General features: G+C 49.1%; 5 protein-coding genes across 5 annotated transcripts; 4 read left to right on the top strand and 1 right to left on the bottom strand.

The window, feature by feature from the left end:
* Positions 1 to 385: 385 nt before the first annotated feature.
* NECHADRAFT_85402 (uncharacterized protein) lies at positions 386 to 1,180 on the bottom strand (the record flags this gene model as incomplete). Its single annotated transcript, XM_003039662.1, has 3 exons — positions 386 to 666; positions 722 to 1,048; positions 1,084 to 1,180. The coding sequence occupies 3 exons, from the start codon at positions 1,178 to 1,180 to the stop codon at positions 386 to 388; spliced, it is 705 nt and encodes a 234-aa protein (XP_003039708.1).
* A 1,233-nt stretch (positions 1,181 to 2,413) lies between these two features.
* NECHADRAFT_101767 (uncharacterized protein) lies at positions 2,414 to 4,766 on the top strand (the record flags this gene model as incomplete). The annotated part of the gene is made up of 4 exons (XM_003039852.1): positions 2,414 to 2,646; positions 2,713 to 3,300; positions 3,356 to 4,216; positions 4,273 to 4,766. The coding sequence occupies 4 exons, from the start codon at positions 2,414 to 2,416 to the stop codon at positions 4,397 to 4,399; spliced, it is 1,809 nt and encodes a 602-aa protein (XP_003039898.1). The 3' UTR covers positions 4,400 to 4,766.
* A 400-nt stretch (positions 4,767 to 5,166) lies between these two features.
* Positions 5,167 to 5,793, top strand: NECHADRAFT_49868 (uncharacterized protein; the record flags this gene model as incomplete). The annotated part of the gene is made up of 1 exon (XM_003039851.1): positions 5,167 to 5,793. One exon carries the CDS (start codon positions 5,167 to 5,169, stop codon positions 5,791 to 5,793), a length of 627 nt encoding a protein of 208 aa, XP_003039897.1.
* A 4,645-nt stretch (positions 5,794 to 10,438) lies between these two features.
* NECHADRAFT_85399 (uncharacterized protein) lies at positions 10,439 to 12,547 on the top strand (the record flags this gene model as incomplete). The annotated part of the gene is made up of 3 exons (XM_003039850.1): positions 10,439 to 10,772; positions 11,043 to 11,201; positions 11,244 to 12,547. 3 exons carry the CDS (start codon positions 10,439 to 10,441, stop codon positions 12,545 to 12,547), a joined length of 1,797 nt encoding a protein of 598 aa, XP_003039896.1.
* Positions 12,548 to 13,808: 1,261 nt separating this feature from the next.
* On the top strand, positions 13,809 to 15,296 carry NECHADRAFT_85398 (uncharacterized protein; the record flags this gene model as incomplete). Its single annotated transcript, XM_003039849.1, has 1 exon — positions 13,809 to 15,296. One exon carries the CDS (start codon positions 13,809 to 13,811, stop codon positions 15,294 to 15,296), a length of 1,488 nt encoding a protein of 495 aa, XP_003039895.1.
* Between the last annotated feature and the right edge of the window lie 1,821 nt (positions 15,297 to 17,117).

Below are 17,117 nucleotides of genomic sequence, written 5' to 3'. Positions count from 1 at the left end.
GCATGGAATTAAAAATTGTTAATTAGTTGCCTCTAACATCTTGATAGAGCCCATGGCTGCTTCGTTCTTGCACCCTGTTGCATATGAAAAGTGAGAGTTAAGCGCGAGCCTCGTGTAATCGCAATGCAGTGGTTTGACTTATATACGCCATAAAGAGTTAGATTAGAATTATGCAACTCCTTCATAAGGCTTACAGACTAGTGCTCTAAAAGAGCATAAGTTCTTCGCATAATGTGCTTAATTTATGAAGAAACCTTATGCTCTTTGAGGAACCTACCCTAAACTGTTGCGAGGAACGCCGTAGCCTCCTGATCTCGTTCTGATGTAGGTAGGTAGATGACAACGATGCCTATTCTCGCAACCTCGCACTGGCCATTGAGAAGTATCATTTTGTAGTCTTTGCGGGGAGAACGAGGAGGTATTCGTGACCCTCAGGCAGATTCCCCAGCGGCCAACGACCTTGACTCAGCGCATCGTTCATCGCGGCATCAGGTTCTTCGTGGCTGATGAAGAATTGGGTGTCAGCGCCAGAAACTAGGTCGGTGGAATCATTTCCAAATAGAGAGCCCTTGACGACCGCAGCTGCAACGTAGTCGATCGGAGAGGCTTTCAATACCTCCTGGGCATGTTGACGAGTAAAGTCAAGGGGCGGGTTGATAATGGAATCTGTAAAACGTCATCAGTAAATATGCTCACATGGGTTGGAAACGGGTTCACCTACCGCCAAAGCTGGTGGCTGCAGCCATACACGAGAACGGGTGCGAACTCAGGATACCATAGATGTCGTCGGAATCGGCCCTGGATAGCCGCAGAAGTCTGGTTGCGATGCCTTGATTGCGATATTGCGTGTGAACCACCAGCTGTGTTACCCAGCAGACACGTTTCCCATCCCAGTCCCATCGACATGTTATTGCATGACCTACGAGTCGACCGTCTAAGAGGGCTCTGGTGTAAGAGCAGTCGGCATGACCAGGTAAGTATCGATCTCGAAGTCGCTTCGGGTTGATCTTGATACGATTTCCTGGAGTATAAACATCAGAGAGTTGGCCTTGAAAACATCCAATGCAAGACATTACAGCTTACCCTCCAGTAATGTGCCACTGGCCCAGACGCCGTAATGCTCTCTAAAAAGAACGGCGGCATCGTCCAGGATCTTGTTCGTCAGGTCCTTCTGGGACATGGTTTCGAATGAGAGCGACATCCTCATAGGATTCTGTATTTACCAATACTAGGAGTTTTGGGAATAGAAAATGATCAAATATCTGTAAAGAGATAGAGGAGAGGAGACAGCATCTGGTGGAAGAGTCACGTTTGGCAAGAATTTTAAGATTTTTTTCGCAAGACGTGACGTGACTGTACATGTCACATCTTCCCAACACATTTCAGGCATGGCCCACGTGGTCTTTAAGGCCAGGCAGGGTTTTAACTTTGGTTACACAATTGGCCTTAAGTGGCATACAAAATGGATGGATCTATTATGCTGATATTCGAGATGCCCTGCCTACTACGGAAGACCATCTCAGTTCAGAGCAAAGCTTCCACGAAGCTGGATATCCAAGACACTCTTGCCCACCATGGCGTCGTAAGTATCCCGATCGAGAGCCCACTGCTGCCTAGCGGGATCCCAAGAGCTGAGATGACGCCTCTGGAGCGGGAATGTAAAGTTCGCACTCGCTAAAGAAGAATAAAAGGCAGGCGAGTCTTCCATCCAAGTCAATGATGCCAGTGAGCACAGGTATCCAAGAGATGAATATCAACATATTAGTGTTGTTAATTTTGCAACATGGAGTCTTTCCTACTGCCTCACTCATCACTTAACGCCCGTGTTGAGACGCAGTCGCAGTGCCAGAGATATTGCAATTCCACCATGAGCAAATAGAAGTATTGCCGATAAGAGGGCACACAGGCGCGTATACCTTGCAGCCAAGTAACGCTGCTTGAAGCCTATGTCATTGTATATACTTTCCGCGCTGCTGCTTGACCCTGATCGGGGCGTCCTCGCGGATTCAACTACTCCTCCCACCGAGAGGCATTGCCCCCCGCCGTTTGTCCCCTTGACGACCCATTCCTTTAATGAGACATGGTCTTTTCTGAGACAGACCTGGCCTCTTGTGCCGATGCGACATTACTGCAACATTAACTTCCCAGCTTTGCCCCAAATGGTAAGAAAAGACCCTCAGCCCCAGGCTCTGAGGCACAAATCCCCTGTCACACCCCTGCCTGCCCCTCAAGCTTGGAGCCAACATGCAGAACATGGAACCAACATGCATATCCTAGAACAAAAATGCAGAATTGCGAATGAGGGTCAACGGGCTACTGAAATGGGATAAATCTTGCCAGATCCCCTCTCCCCTCTCCTTGTCTTGTCTTGCTTCCTCATCCTCTGGATAGCCCTCACCAGATTCCTGCAACAATGTTGCCCAACACTCTATTTCTCGCTCTTCTTTGGGCGACTCAAACTCTCCTAGTCTCAGGACGCTCCTCGTTCGTTCGTACCCGCAGCCTTCCCGGGTCTTCCGGATACGACACATGGAAAGCCATGCGAAGAGCCTTTGCCGGCTCTGGTTTACAGAAAAGAGACAATACGGAGAAGAGCACATCCTTGGATAAAAGTTGGGAAGATGCTACACTCTTTGCCTTTACAGGGTGCGCCCATAGTTGCCCCGTTTCTCTCCTACGAATCAGACTTTAACCACGATACTATACATATAGCGAGCAAGATGTGGGCTCAAACACTTCAGTTTCAGCGGGCATCGAAATTATTTGCGCAACATGCTACATCAAAGGAACTGCCACGACAAAGTTCATTTACGACGGCGACTTCAATATTAGCAACGCATTCGAAAATTTCGCTAACCAGGTTGAGAGCGAAGTCCGTAGCCTGGCGACCCAAGTGACCGATTACGTGGAGGAATATGTTGACGGGGTGGCAAGGAACCTAGATGATGGAGTGGACTTGGACGATTTCGACCTACCACCAATGGATGTTAACTTCAACATTGATCTTCCGGAAATCCCAGAGTTCCGGCTCCAGTTCCAGTTTGATGGTTTGGAGATGTACATGCTGATCGACACCGTCCTTTCGGCCGGGGCTACCTATACCCTCAACTTGTATACCTCCACTACACCTGTTGGATTTGCGGTTAGCGACAACCTGGAAGTGGGTGTCATCTTCACCATTGACCTCATCCTGTCCGTGGAAGGGGAGATCAATATCAGCAGTGGGTTCCATCTCAGGCTGGACGATGGCGTCGTGTTTGACCTCGGCATCTTCTCTGAGGAGATTGCAAGTATAGCCCAGTAAGTCTGGACTTTGCGAGCACGCAGTAGCCTGAGCTGACAGAGCACTCGACAGCAATGGTGGCGAGTTCGAGTTTCTACCGGTCACGGTCGAGAGCGCCGGTGTCGTGTTCAAGGCTATCCTGTGTCTAGGGGTACAGGTCGGCTTTGAGGTAGCATCAAACGACTTGACTATCCTTGGAAAGGACGTGGCAAAGGTTGGTGCAGGCGTTGAAATGGGCCTCTATGCCAATATCGCCGAGTTCATCACTAATGTCACCCTTTCCATGGACGAAGACGACGACTGCCGCCTTCATGTTGAGGAAGGATATCAGTTAGCTGTCGGGCTTGCAGGAGGAGCTTCAGTTGGCATTCAGAATGCCACCTGGGGACCAGTGCTCCAAACCGAGACTCCCATCTTCTACACCACGTTGGCAGAGGCTTGTGCGATCCAACGAAGCCGCGGCACACCTTCAACCGCTGAGGCTACCATAACATCCGCCGCACTTGAAGCCAGAGATGAAGACGAAGATCAATCTGGCATGGAGACGACAATGATTTCTACCAAGGAGACCTTTGTCGTTGTCGCGTGTCTAGAAAGCCTAACCAATTGCCCAGTGTCGCTTCAGACAACGTCCAAGTACACGACTACCCGAACCCACGTTACAGTTATTCCGACCGACAGCGAAGCCAAGTTTCCTGAATCAGTTCGTAATACTGTCGCGAGCGTGATTCCATTCGGAAATGGTGCGAACAAGTTGGCTGCAACCTCGGGTGCTCCAAAGTCTTTCGTCCCCGCGTCGACTGAAACTGGCGCACCCGATGACGACGTTGGCATCTCGAACCAAAAGACTGGCCGAGTATCCAACAGCGTTATTATCGGCGTGAGTGTGGGGCTTGGTGTGCCTTTTCTGTTGGGAGGTTTTGCGGCCGTTTTGTAAGTGAACTGATATCTTATGTTGATCACTGGCTAACAATTGTTCCATTTGTTAGCTTTTTGAGAAAAAAGAGACTCTCTGCTCGTGCAACATTGGCGGCCCCTATTGAGACTGTTGAGCCTGCGTTGCCAAGTGTCAAGACTGCAGGCCCTTCTGTAGTCGAGCAGAGAGTTCCTCAATAGTCATTCAGATAAAGTACTTGGTAAGTTGAAATCAGCAGAGTTAAACAGCATGACATACACTGTTTTGAGCGCTTGAATTGAGAGTTATCGGTGGTGCGGGTCCTCAATATCAATCAATAGATATGACGCAGATTGCCAGGGAGGAATGAATTGGCCTGGCAAGACCTAAACTTCCCTCTCTTCCTTTATACTCGGCTGGACATCTGGACACGCTGCCTCCAAGTGTTGGTTAGGCGCTGCACCTTCACCTTTACGTCCTTGAAGAACTCCGCAGCCCTCCACCTACGGCGATAGGCAAGATCTCGCCCATCCATACCGTTCCTCCATGATACTACGCTACCTACTCAATGCAAAAACCCTTAACAAGAAGGGAATCGGCGTTCACTCACTAAGGTGGCTTGACCATAGTGTGGTTAAATGATCGATATGCTCCAAACGTTGTAACCACGTGATGCGGCTGGCAGTGATTGAGATTACCTCCCCCAAGCTATCATTGTTTCTCTCTTTTATCTGCCGAAAACTGTCATCGGAAGTAATGACTGCCTTTGTCACACCATAGTTCCTCCCCCGCGCCATCTGTTTGGTCAGTACTAGGCGTGTTCCACTGATTTCCTGTCATCCGCCCGTCGCCACCGGAGCAGCAATCGGAGCTCCAACGTGAGTCAGCCGGTCGCGTATTCGGTATAAAGCCCCAAGACAAGTCCACGCAACTGGCACGCAACCTCTCATCTCTACCAACGCAGATATCTGCAATTACAACGTCCAAAATGTCCTCAAAACCTATTCTTCAGCTCAACAGCTGCCTGGTGCGAGCTTACAGTGAAGGAGACGTTGAGTCTCTGGCCGAAGCGGCAAACAACCCACGAATAGCGCGATGGATGAGCAACGCATTCCCTCAGCCATATACTGTCGAAGACGCCAAGGAATGGATCTCCATCGTCAATACCCCGTCCCCAATTCGCGACTTTGCAATCTGCCGGCTGGACGGCTCAGCCGTCATCGGCGGCATCGGCCTTAAGGCGCGAGACGACATCCACTACCGTACTATGGAGATCGGCTACTGGTTATGTGAAGACTATTGGCATCAAGGCATCGCGACAGAAGTGGTCACTGCCTTCTCCAACTGGGCCTTTGGAAACTTTAAGCACTTGCTGCGGCTAGAGGCCGAAGTCTTTGAGGGGAATCCGGCAAGCGGTCACGTACTTATCAAATCCGGCTTTCAGTTTGAATCGAGACAGAGAGCGGCGGTCGAGAAGATGGGTAGGATCATGGATACCTTAACGTACACCAAGTTTGCAACGGGAAGCGGAAGAATGTTGACGAAAAAACATGCAGAACCGAGATGTCGAGAAATAGGGACAGTCCCAAGGATGACATTTGTGAAGTTGATTTGAGGAACCTAAGAAGGACTAAAGCTGCTCAGACATCACGTCACCATCTCGGTTGGGAAAGGACGATAATGACAGGGAAAATGCTATGCGGGTACGGTGTTTAAACCATTGGGTTTTTATGTTGGCAGGCGTCAATGACTGGGGTTTTTTCGTTATTGTGACTAATAAGGCTTTTTAAAAATATTAGGAAAGATTGATAATAATGCTATGCGGGTGTTTACTTACCTTGAAGACCGCCTATCTCATCTGCGTGTTTCTACTCTGCCAGGGTTAGACGACCCCGAGCTCAAAGATAAGGGCATAGAATACTCAGAGATGATAGGCAGTAAGGAGCCCCTTAAATGACATGCCAGTTGGCTCGCAGAGACATGTCAGATAATGTCAACCCAACAGTACAGTGCCATGGCCAAAGCCATCAATGCCACCAAAGCGGCTGAGAAGGCGGCCATTGAAGGTAGCCTAACAGAAGCTGATGGCGCACTCACGTGTGCTACTTTTTGGGGTCTCGGCCGTTTGTTTTTACACTTTTAGCAAAGTTATCTTCAGCCATTCCGGATTAGGCTACCTCTATTTCTTTAACAGCCGTAATACCCAAAAATCTTAATTACTATCTGATGTGTACAAATAAGATCGCTAGACCAGCCTACTGCTGATGGATCACCAGAGATTCTAGTTGCCAATCTTCCGCTTCTTAAACGCTCCCTCTCCCTGTCAAATTCGGCAAGAGTTCCGTGTTCGTCACCTGCTTTTCTATTTCGTTGAATATCCCTGCTCTGCGAGGAGCCCTTGTTTTTTGCAACCCTTCACGAACCGTCCCGTCGAGCCTAAACTTTGCTACAGGGAGTGCGAACAGGAATCCCATCCAGTTCTCTCTTCTCCTCTTCGGTCTGCCGCCGTTATGGCTAATGAATGGGACGCAAGCGCAATCTCGGCCGTAGTGGCCCTGGTTTTCGCATTGTTCGCTGTCCTAGTTGCTGTAGCCCAAGCACTGCAGCAGTACTTGATCACTGGCCAGCTTATCCGCCTCTGCGACAGTGTTGTGTTTGGCCCGCTCCCTGGCCAGGGCCGCCGTATCTGGCAACTCTCCCAGTTTCGATTCCGCGTGGTGTATTCTATCCCTCAAATTAGTCTTGAGGCCGACCTGTGGCCTGAACAGAGCCCACATATCAAGTCGTATGCCATCGGGCAGGAGTATCTTCCTGACCTTGATCTAGTTCCTGGGACTGACAACTTATCATCGAGTACCTCGACCTTCTCGGGCTCCCCAGTCGACGGCGCCACCATTGGAAGGCAACGTACCAGTATGATGGACTCGAAAGCCCAGGCAGCGGACGTGGACAGTGAAGCTTTGGGTCAATCGACTCGTTTTCAGCGCTTCCGTATTGGTTGGCCTTTCGTGGGCATCTGGCCGAGCCATTGGTTCAAGAAGGTCCATTCAAGGATGCCGTTCTTAAAAAAAGAACGGCAAGTCATTTATTCTGTTGACGGATCTGTGGGCGAGGCATCTTGGGTGTCTTTTTGCAAAGCCATCAATGGGCCATGTGGAGCCTCAGTGCGGTATCACTCTGTCACTTATGACGCCGATCGATGCCCTTCAGACCTGGTAACGGCACCAATGCAGGTCTCCATGAGGGACGTTGCCGTGATGGGGTTGACGGCGGGCATGAAGATTACCAGTGGTTCGTTCATGGAAAAGTCTATCTCGATGCAAGGCGCCGTCGGCTCGATTACTAGCTCCAACCACGCCATTCTCGGGCCGATACTTCATTTCACCCCTAGGGCCTTGACCTCATACATACCTCGATCTATAGAACCTGGAAGCGCCGATGGTAGGGGAATTGTTGAAACAAGATGGCTGGTGCGGACATGGAACATCTGTTCCGTCGCTGGAAGGTTCTTTAACTCGCGGAGGAGACGTACTGCTAAGCGCCTAGACGATCGATAAACCAGTTATCAAGAGGAGGCCAACTATCCCACCAACACCAAGGCACGCAAACGAGCGTTCCAAAAAGGCGGCATCATTCACATAGAAGTTAACCCGTTATACGACATGGAGGATGGGGCTGCCGAAACCCATGAAAATCCCAAAGAAAAACAGAACGTTCAATTGGGTCCTCGGTCTGTTACCCGCCGGACCCAGGACGGCCTTTGGACCATCACTCAGCCTAGTTCGCCTCCCCGATCAGGTGCTGTGCAAGAGCTTGGAAGCAAAGACAAAGCCCCAGTGGTGAACGTCCAGGGCGGACCCGGGGACGATGAGAAGGCTCATGCAACACCATCACATCCACCTGAGTCGACCATTGACCCAGCCTTGTCTAGAGGGCAGGCTACGACATCCGCAGAGGCCGGTCAGGAGAAATACCCAGACCTGGAATCAACCGCCAAAGAAACTCCTGAGTCCAGCGGGGTATATCCCGTCATGGGTGAAAGGGCTGAGCATGCACTCCGCCCTGACCAGACTAATGACTTGACGCAAGAGGGCGCCAAAGAATTGAGACAAGGTGATGATACTCACCCCGCGCCGGTCCCAATGCCCACATTTCAAGGCGAAGCAAAAACTGGTGCATCAGCATTTCTGATGAAAGATATCGATGAGGAACAAGACCAGGATGAGTCACGGCGAGTCTCTTTGGAAACTGGTGAGTCTGGGCCACCAGCACCTCAAGCCGGTGTAGGAGGCTCCCCAGCCGCTTTCGGAAGGCTAGCGTCTTCCCTACTTCTCACACAGACGCCGCATTGGGGGGGATTGCCCGCAGGAGGGCCTCAAGAGACGACTAGCGAGCGGCCAAGAAAACGCCAGCCGCGGAGACAGGCCACGGTAGAAGACGCGCCAAATAGTGATGAAGAAGAAAGGGCATCTCACGCTGGAAGTTCACTGAACCCCGGAACGCGCGACCGGGGCCTTGCTGCCAAGATGAGACAAGAAGCACGGAACGAGCGTGGTCGCGAGATCCAGAGGGACAAAGCCGTTGTTGAAGGGTCAAAATTGAGTGAGGGCAGGCCCCAACTTTTGCTAACATACCCACAGGACAATTCAGACTCAGAGGCATCAAGGCCAGTGTCATGGACAGAAGAGCAGCTGGCTTTTGAAAGAGAGGCGGAACGCCACGAGAGAAGAGAAGAGAGGGAACTCGAGCGAGACAGGCGGAATAGATTGCGAGGAAACGTTGTCTCCCTCAATCAGATGGACATGTATTGGTTCTGCCAGGTGGACATCTACCAAGGATTCTGGGCCACGCCGTGGGCATCTGTCGCACCCATGCAGACATCACTGGTTGGTGCTATCGCCGTTATCCTGGAGGCGTTGCTGGGGTTTCTGGAAGAGAAGACCAGCTTGATCTACTGCAACTCAAGCCTCTTCTACAACCAGACCCAGGGCTGGATCTATCACGGCAATGCATCGTATCCGGCTTACGCAAGCAATGCCCGCGGCGGGGTCATCGCGCAGGGTGTTTACAGAGGAGTGCACGTCCCGGCCTTCTAGTGCACCATCCTAGCGCTTGAGCTGCTCTATTCATACGACTGGCAGGTGTCTAGCTCCCTGCACGACCAAGAACGCTACTGCGAGGAGCAGAATATCGAGCTGATGCGCATCGACGCCTGGCTCTCCTACGTCGGTCGGACTGAAGAGATCTCTCGTGGGCCCAGGGACCTGCTGAAGGGAGCGCCGGCGCTTGTGCAGATCCTCCAGGACGAGTTCGAAATCGACTTCATGAACATCGACCTCTCAGCCAAGGAAGGTGGGCACCAGGACATCCAGGGCCTGGCCGATAATGTCATGGACTTTCTCACCGACGAGGAGCTAAATGAGGCCGAGCAGCTGTACATACTTGTTGCTCTACTCCGCGCCGTCAAGGTGTGCCAGTGCGTGTTGGCTGGATCAAGCACGACCGAGATAGCCGATATTCTCTTGAAAGACGTTCAAGCACATCTCGTCTAAGTTTCAGTTATCACTTTAGCAGAAATAGAACGTCTAGAGCGAAACTCGAGCAAAACAACATGCTTTTATGCCCCTATGGTGAAATTATAGACATGCTGCATAAGATATGCGTTGTCAAGGGGCAATATGGGCGGCGTGTGAAACACGGTCCTAGAACTCGTCGTCCTCTGCTAGGAGACGACAAGCGTGTAGTCTGTCAAGACGGTCAAAGCGGTGGCTTGGGTCAAGGCGACTACAAGTTGGAATCACGTCAAGGTCGAGCCACGGGGAAACCCGCAGTTGAGGATCAAAAACTGCCCGAAGGAGAAGGACGAAAGCTTGAAGCTTGATATTGGCTCGGCGGATAGGTCCATGGGAATGGGGTAAAACAACTTGAGAAGCGGGACAATGTGTGCAAGGGAGTTTATTGGTTCAATAGTCTCTCTTTTGTCCATGATATAGCCTGATAATTACGTCCCTAAATCCTCTCGATTCAAGTTGCTTCTGATGCATGCAGAGGAGTCTATTAGGGACACGTGGTTTATCACGTGTCATGGGCTGCGACTTTAGCCCACTATCGTGTCTGGGCACTTCGCAGAAGAACATCTTCGCTCGACTCTTCGGTCTCAATCCTACGCTGTGACTATAGATCCCACGTTTGGCATCAATCTATTCAATCTCGGTTTTCGAATATCAACCCACCGCCCTTTTTCACCTAGTGGCGCCACAATGTCGAATCTTCTCTGCGATATCTGCAGCGCGATTTTCAAAGGGCCTAAACCCGAGCGATCTCGCGCTGGTGAAGCCCCAGCTGTATTCGATCACCTGAAATCTCTTGAACAACTCCAGAGTGGGATTTGTACCGGATGTGTTGTTTGTACCGGGCTTGCTCGGCGTGTGGCGTCGAAATCCACTGGACTAGAGACTCTAGACTCATTTACATCTGGTTATCTTTTCTTTGACTTTGGTCACCCCGGCCACATCACATTTCTCTTGACTTGGAAAATTGATGGTAAAGTGGAAAATGGCGTTCTAGATTTCAATCTACTTCCACTTAGTTCAGGTAAGAAGACACTTTTCTGCCCAGATAGGACTTACTCACATGTCAATATCATAGATGCCGAACTTCAGCATCTATGTTAACCAAGAAACTCTGGTTTCGAATCCGACGCCACTGTTCAACTGATGCAGAGTTGGCTCCAAACTTGCCTTGGCTGCCATCAGAAGTGTACACAGCGCGGCAAGGATGCTGAAAATTTCCAACTTCCAACCCGGCTTCTCGACATTGGGTTGCTGGGAAGTAGGAGCTGTCGACTAGTGTTGACTAACTCAGAGTCCGTCTCTGGAGGATATGTCACTCTCAGCCATCGCTGGGGTTCGTCCCCGTTTCTACAGCTCAACTTAGAGACTATGAACGCCCTGACAGCGGGCATACCGATTCACGAGCTACCGGCCACGTTCCAAGATGCCATCTACATTGCACAGCAGTTAGGTGTGCCTTATATATGGATAGACTCTCTGTGCATTCAGCAAGACTCTAGGGAAGACTGGATCAGAGAGGCGCCCACTATGCGGAATGTCTATGGCTTCGCTGTTGTTAACATAGTGGCGGGTCACTCCGATGGCCCTCAAGATGGACTCTTCCCTCCACGGAACTTAGCTTCAGTTGAATCAGTTGTAGTCCAATCGAAATGGGACAATCAGATCAAGACAAACTATCTTCTTTGGGATGAGTCGGCTCTGCAAGACGACTTTGAATCCGCTCCTCTGACCCAACGCGGCTGGGTTTTTCAAGAACGACTTTTGGCGCCTCGCATCTTGCAATTCGGCAAGAGGCAAGTGTACTGGAGATGCTCAGAGCTATTTGCGAGCGAGGCCTGGCCCCAAGGTGTTCGCTCTGCAACAGGCAAGGCCCTTAGATTGGGCACCGACCTGGATGCGTTGGATGAGAAGGCTTGCATGGAGATCCCGCCAATTTCGAAATGGAGACAGTTGGCGGCCAACACTGTGTCACAGGAGCCAGTTGCGATATGGGAACGCCTTGTTGCTCAATATTCCCGCACCAAGCTTACCTTTGGCGATGACAAGCTGGTTGCTCTCTCTGGAGTGGCCAAATTGTTCCAACAGACGTTTAAAGATCGTTATCTCGCTGGTGTATGGTGGTCACCGTCTGCAAGGCTTCTTTGCTGGAGTCGAGATGATCGTCGGGAAACGGGAGTAGTGACTCGACCTGATTACCGTGCACCATCGTGGTCATGGGCGTCAATTGATGGGCTCATCGATTTCACAGCTCGAATTCCGGCGATAGATTGTCCTCTGCTCTTGGAGGAGTACTTGGCCGAAGTAATAAACGCAAGTGTTGTGCCACTCGGGAACGATGAGATGGCCCAAGTTCAAGGCGGACAAATGACGGTGAAATCAGGACTACATTCTTTCAAAGTCATATCGCAACAAGAAAGTCAGTTGACATTTGAGATGGATGGAAAGGTCATAAAAGGTGAAGAGGGCACATTTGTTCTTGACACAGCACTCCAGGATGAGCTCAAATACCAACAACTGTGGATTATGCCGACCATGCTTGTAGTGCAAGGGATGCCGGGGGGACCGTGGAGTAGCGCAGAAGGGATGGTTTTGAAGAAAAGCGAAACACAGGGAGGGGCTGGTGCTGGTGATACTTACGAACGTATAGGCTACCTTTTCGCGCCTCCTGTTAAAGGCGACAGGGGAGTTGAGCTTTTCGGGCTGCATGTAGAGACAATTGATGGGGATTCTGAAACAGGTAGCACGCTGAGAATTCGGCGAGAGACTGGACTATTGCAGACAGTGACAATAGTTTAATTCATTGCGCATTGGTAGCATTGGAGAAGCAGGAACGTCGTTGTTAAGATGATATGTCTTTGAGATGGTAGAAGGAAAGCTGGCTCTGAATCTCGCTGTTGAGCGGCATATTGCTGTGTTACTGTTAAAAGCAAAAGGGTTAGTACATCAGAGCCTTATTGGGTCTTGTATTTTAACAGTTACCTATAGTTAGGTATCTCTAACTGTTGTCGATAGTGCAACGGCCTATTGTTTTCTATTCTTGCTTATGCTGTCACGATGGGGTGCAGGTGTCGGAGGTTTTATCGTCACTGTGTCGTTGTCCATTGCTCGACAATCACAAGTGTTTACCGTGCCAGCGTTTCGGGAAGACCAGAGACCCAGTAATTAAGAAAAGTGATTGAGCCGATACTGCATCTATATAATTAAGGGTTATGCTCAAGCCGCACGGCTTTTTCTCTCTGTCCTTCCGGAGAGGTTTGATCCGCTTCTGTCTTTCATGAGGCTCCAAACATCCGGGAACTCCCCCATCCACCCTGCAGCCACTCGGGAATTTAAGCAAACAAACTCGGTCGTTTCACAGCCGACATCCGGTAGACCATTGATTCAAATGAAGAGGTGCCAACAAAGGATCCTTGGCAGGTCCCGTTTCCAGGGACGCGAAGCCTGTCACTGGCTGCGAGTTGTGCGCTATTCCAGCTCAAAGAGTCTGGAACCAGAAAAGTCAACCGCCTCAATCAATAAACTCCACACTTTATTCTTGGCGTCATCAAACACATGGCCAAAGCAACCGATCGAGGCCCTGTCTTGTTTCTTAATCAAGCTTAAATCTGTTCTTGATTCGGCTGCATTTATGAAGACATGAACAGGCCCCTTGGCAATTACGGCTTTACTTGCGTGTTTCTCGGCAATGTGATGAAACGAAACAAATGAAGGCAAAAAAAACAAATGCAAAATTTATCAGCTCCAAGTCTCCAGTTGCATCAATGGCGCGGCGGCATGTGAAACTGTACCAGCTGAACATGTCGGTAGAGACGGCCAACCGGCGCCCCCTGAGCTATTGGTTACTATTTCCAAAGCCACATCTTATTTTCAGCTCAGGTTCGCAAACGCTTCAATTTGATCCGGTAGCTCGTGACTGTCTTGGCATCTGGCGGAAAGGGGCCGGACAGCATATAATGGAGGAGACACTCCGCTCTCTCTTGGGAGCTCTCTTGTTTGATTTCCCAACCGTCCAACTCGGTGATACTTTCGTTTTATTCCTCACACTTTCTTTACCACCATGCGTTCTTTCTTTGCTCTGGGCGCCCTCGCCCTCTCAGGCTCCATTGAGCTCGCCGCGGCTGCCAACTGCCGGCCTTCTGGTACTACTACTAGTGCTGCGCCCTCTTCCTCCGAGACTGGAAGCTCTGGAGGCAACAAGGTCGTCAGGAACTTGGTCGCCAACGGTGGCTGCAACGAGCTCAACCCCAATGATCCCTCCGACATCCCTAACTTCCGCATCGAGGGCGGCGGCCAGGGCGTCACCGGCCAGGGATACACCGGCGGCGGTAGCAAGGAGACCAACTGTGCCTCTCTGACTGCCAATGCTACTCCCAGGCGCAAGAGAGCCGTTGGACCCTCGGTCGCCATCTCGCAGGATATTTCTGACCTGGATACGGCCACCTTTTACACGATCCAATTCTTCTACCGGATCACTTCGCATCCTAGCAACGGGGCCTGCCTGCTAACAGCCTCCCTGGGGGATGGTCAGTTCTATTCGGAATATGTTAGTGATAGCCAGACCGAGTGGAACAAGGTGCTCCAGAGGACCATGCCCACCCAGGAGACTTCCGCCCTCAGTATCAAGATGACCTGCGAGGGTGACGATGCCACCATTCTTGTCGACTCCATCTTCGTTTCTGATGCTGTCACTTCTGAGACTATTGACGACTATGTCCTTGACTTTGGTGACGGTGGTGCGCAGCAGACTGACGCCACTACTGGCTCTGTCACTGCCAGCGAGACCGCCGTGAAAACAGCTTCTGAGACCGACGCTCATACTGAGGAGTCTGCGGCCGAGACCACTGACGCTGCCACCGTCATTGCCACTTCCTCTGCCGAGGAGACCACTACAGCCGAGGAGACCGCTGTTTCTAACGAGACCTCTTCTGGGTTCGAGACTACCACTGTCGCCGAGACTTCTAACGCTGCTGAAACCTCTGCGGGTGATGAGACCACCTCTGTTGAGGAGACTCCTGCCGCCGAGACAAGCACCGCAGAGATTGAGTCCACCACTATCACTTCCGCTGCTAGTGAGACCACCTCTGCTGCCGAAGAAGAGGAAGAATCCAGCACCACCACCCCTGCCACTGAAACCACCTCAGTTGCTGACGAAGAAGACCAGACAACTACCGCCACCTCAGCCGCGACCGCCACTGACGGCTGCCTACCCTCGACCTGGGATGACGGCCCTGTCTTCTGCGAGCCCAAGCTCGAAACCGAAGACACATTCTGCGCCGTCCAAGGCAACGCCCCCTCCACCGCATTTGAGCTGCTGGATGTCTCCAGATACCCCTGGCAGGGATACGCAAAGCGTTGCGCGACCATCTGCCAGCAGACCGAGGGCTGCAAGGTCTTTGGCTACACTGATGAGCGCTGCGCCATTGCTAGTGTCAACACTGTTAGCGACATTGAGTGGGAGAGTGGTGGTGAGGAGGTTGATATGATGGAGTGGTCTAACTTGGACTGCTTTGTGTGCGATGAGACTTGCATCGTCACTGATATCTAGGACTAATGGTTATGGCTTGTCTGTGGGGGATTGATGAGGGCCTCTTCAGGCATTCACGCTCTTTCGTACATGTGTAAGAGTATATGGTAATATTAATCTGGCATATGCCTTCTTTTCTTCGGCAGCCATGGGCTGACATCCATGAGCACAGGCGATGGGCAATTGAAGCGAGCAGAGTTCGCATGTCTGTAGGGTATTCTATTCATAATCTATGTCATCCACTATCCTTCACTCTACGGCTAAACAACACTGGCATCACTCCTATGATAGTTGGGCGTCGATGCGGTGCTTCGTGAATCAACGTGAATTGTGGTCTCTTGAATGATGTGCCGACCACTTGAGTCATCGTCATGCAAGCGATCCCAGTTTCCTTTTCCTGAGACTGTTGTGCGAGTCTATTGTGTTCAAAGATGATGTGTGCACTAACCATTTGGCAATTCGCCGAGATATTATATTTAAGCTCTAACTAAGCCTATACTCCTATTGACTTACCCTAGTAGCTACTACCTAAACCTTTATATCTTTATGACCGAAACCTTCCTTCTTAATAGCTTAAGTCACTCCTATGACTTAATTGTTACGGCTTGGTCCCCCGTAGCAGCGATTGAAGCCCTATAGGCAGTTGAAGCACCTTCTGTAATTGCTACAATAGCGATTATGGCCCAATCTTTTGCCCCGTGGCGCAGTGGCTAAGGTGCCCACAGCTGTGACTGCCGTCACATTAATGACTTGAAAACCTTAATCCCCTCCCCCTATAGCTAACTTCCCCGCTTTATATATATTCTATTAGCGGCTTTAATATCATAATTAGCTCTAGTAGGCTATTGACTTAGCCTATATTTATTATTATTGCCTTAATAAGGCGGCGCTTTATAGACTTTATAAGTCCTTTAAGCTCTAATAGCTTTATATATTATATAAAATGCCTAAGCTCTTAAGATGCCCCTAGGCACTTTAAAGCTATAAGAAATACCTTATAGGCTAGGATAATTAATTTAATATATTAATTTCTTTTAAATATTATTTATTAGAAGTTATAAGGTAATATTATATTAATTTAATAGATTAAGAGCTATTTTATATTTTATATAATTTAGCTTTTTTCTTAATAATTAAGAAAATAAGGAAAAAAATAATAATCCTTATAGGTAATAATAATAATAATAATAATAATAATATTATTATTATTAGGGTTATATTATTAATTAATTATAATTCTTAGTATTATATTTAAAGATATAATATTAAGAGATTATTATCACGGCCCAAGAGACCCCCGGGTCACGTGACAAAAGGGACCCATATTATCCTACTAATCACAAAAGGATCAGAATAGATCATAGCCTATAGGCCATAATCCCCTCTGATCTAGCAAATAGGATTATAATGGCTTAGGCCCTATAGGTTATAATCTATTATAATCTATCCTCTCGCATAAAATATATAAGATATATTTATTATATTTTCTTATAAAATAGCTACCTTAGCTATTAATATAACTTAGTTATACTTAATACCTTAAGTATATTACTAAATATAATATTATATTACCTTTTAAGGTTATATAATATTCTTCTCTATTAATATAAACTAATATAATTAGTTTATCCCTTAGGAATCCTATAATTATTATATATTAATAGCTCTTATTTAGAGGATTATTTATATTACCTTAAATAATATTAAATATAATAGTTACTTAGGCTACTCCTAGTAATAATTACTAATAGGTCCTACCTATTAACTACTTACCTACCCTTATTATATTAATCTAGGCTAATCCTAATAGCAATAAAAAAATAAATAGTAATAATAAAGAAA

The sequence above is a fragment of the Fusarium vanettenii genome (assembly GCF_000151355.1).
Source record: "Fusarium vanettenii 77-13-4 chromosome 10 genomic scaffold NECHAsca_82_chr10_2_0, whole genome shotgun sequence".
Classification (NCBI taxonomy): domain Eukaryota; kingdom Fungi; phylum Ascomycota; class Sordariomycetes; order Hypocreales; family Nectriaceae; genus Fusarium; species Fusarium vanettenii.
Note: the sequence above shows the minus strand (reverse complement) of the source record. Positions and strands in the feature narration are given on the sequence as shown.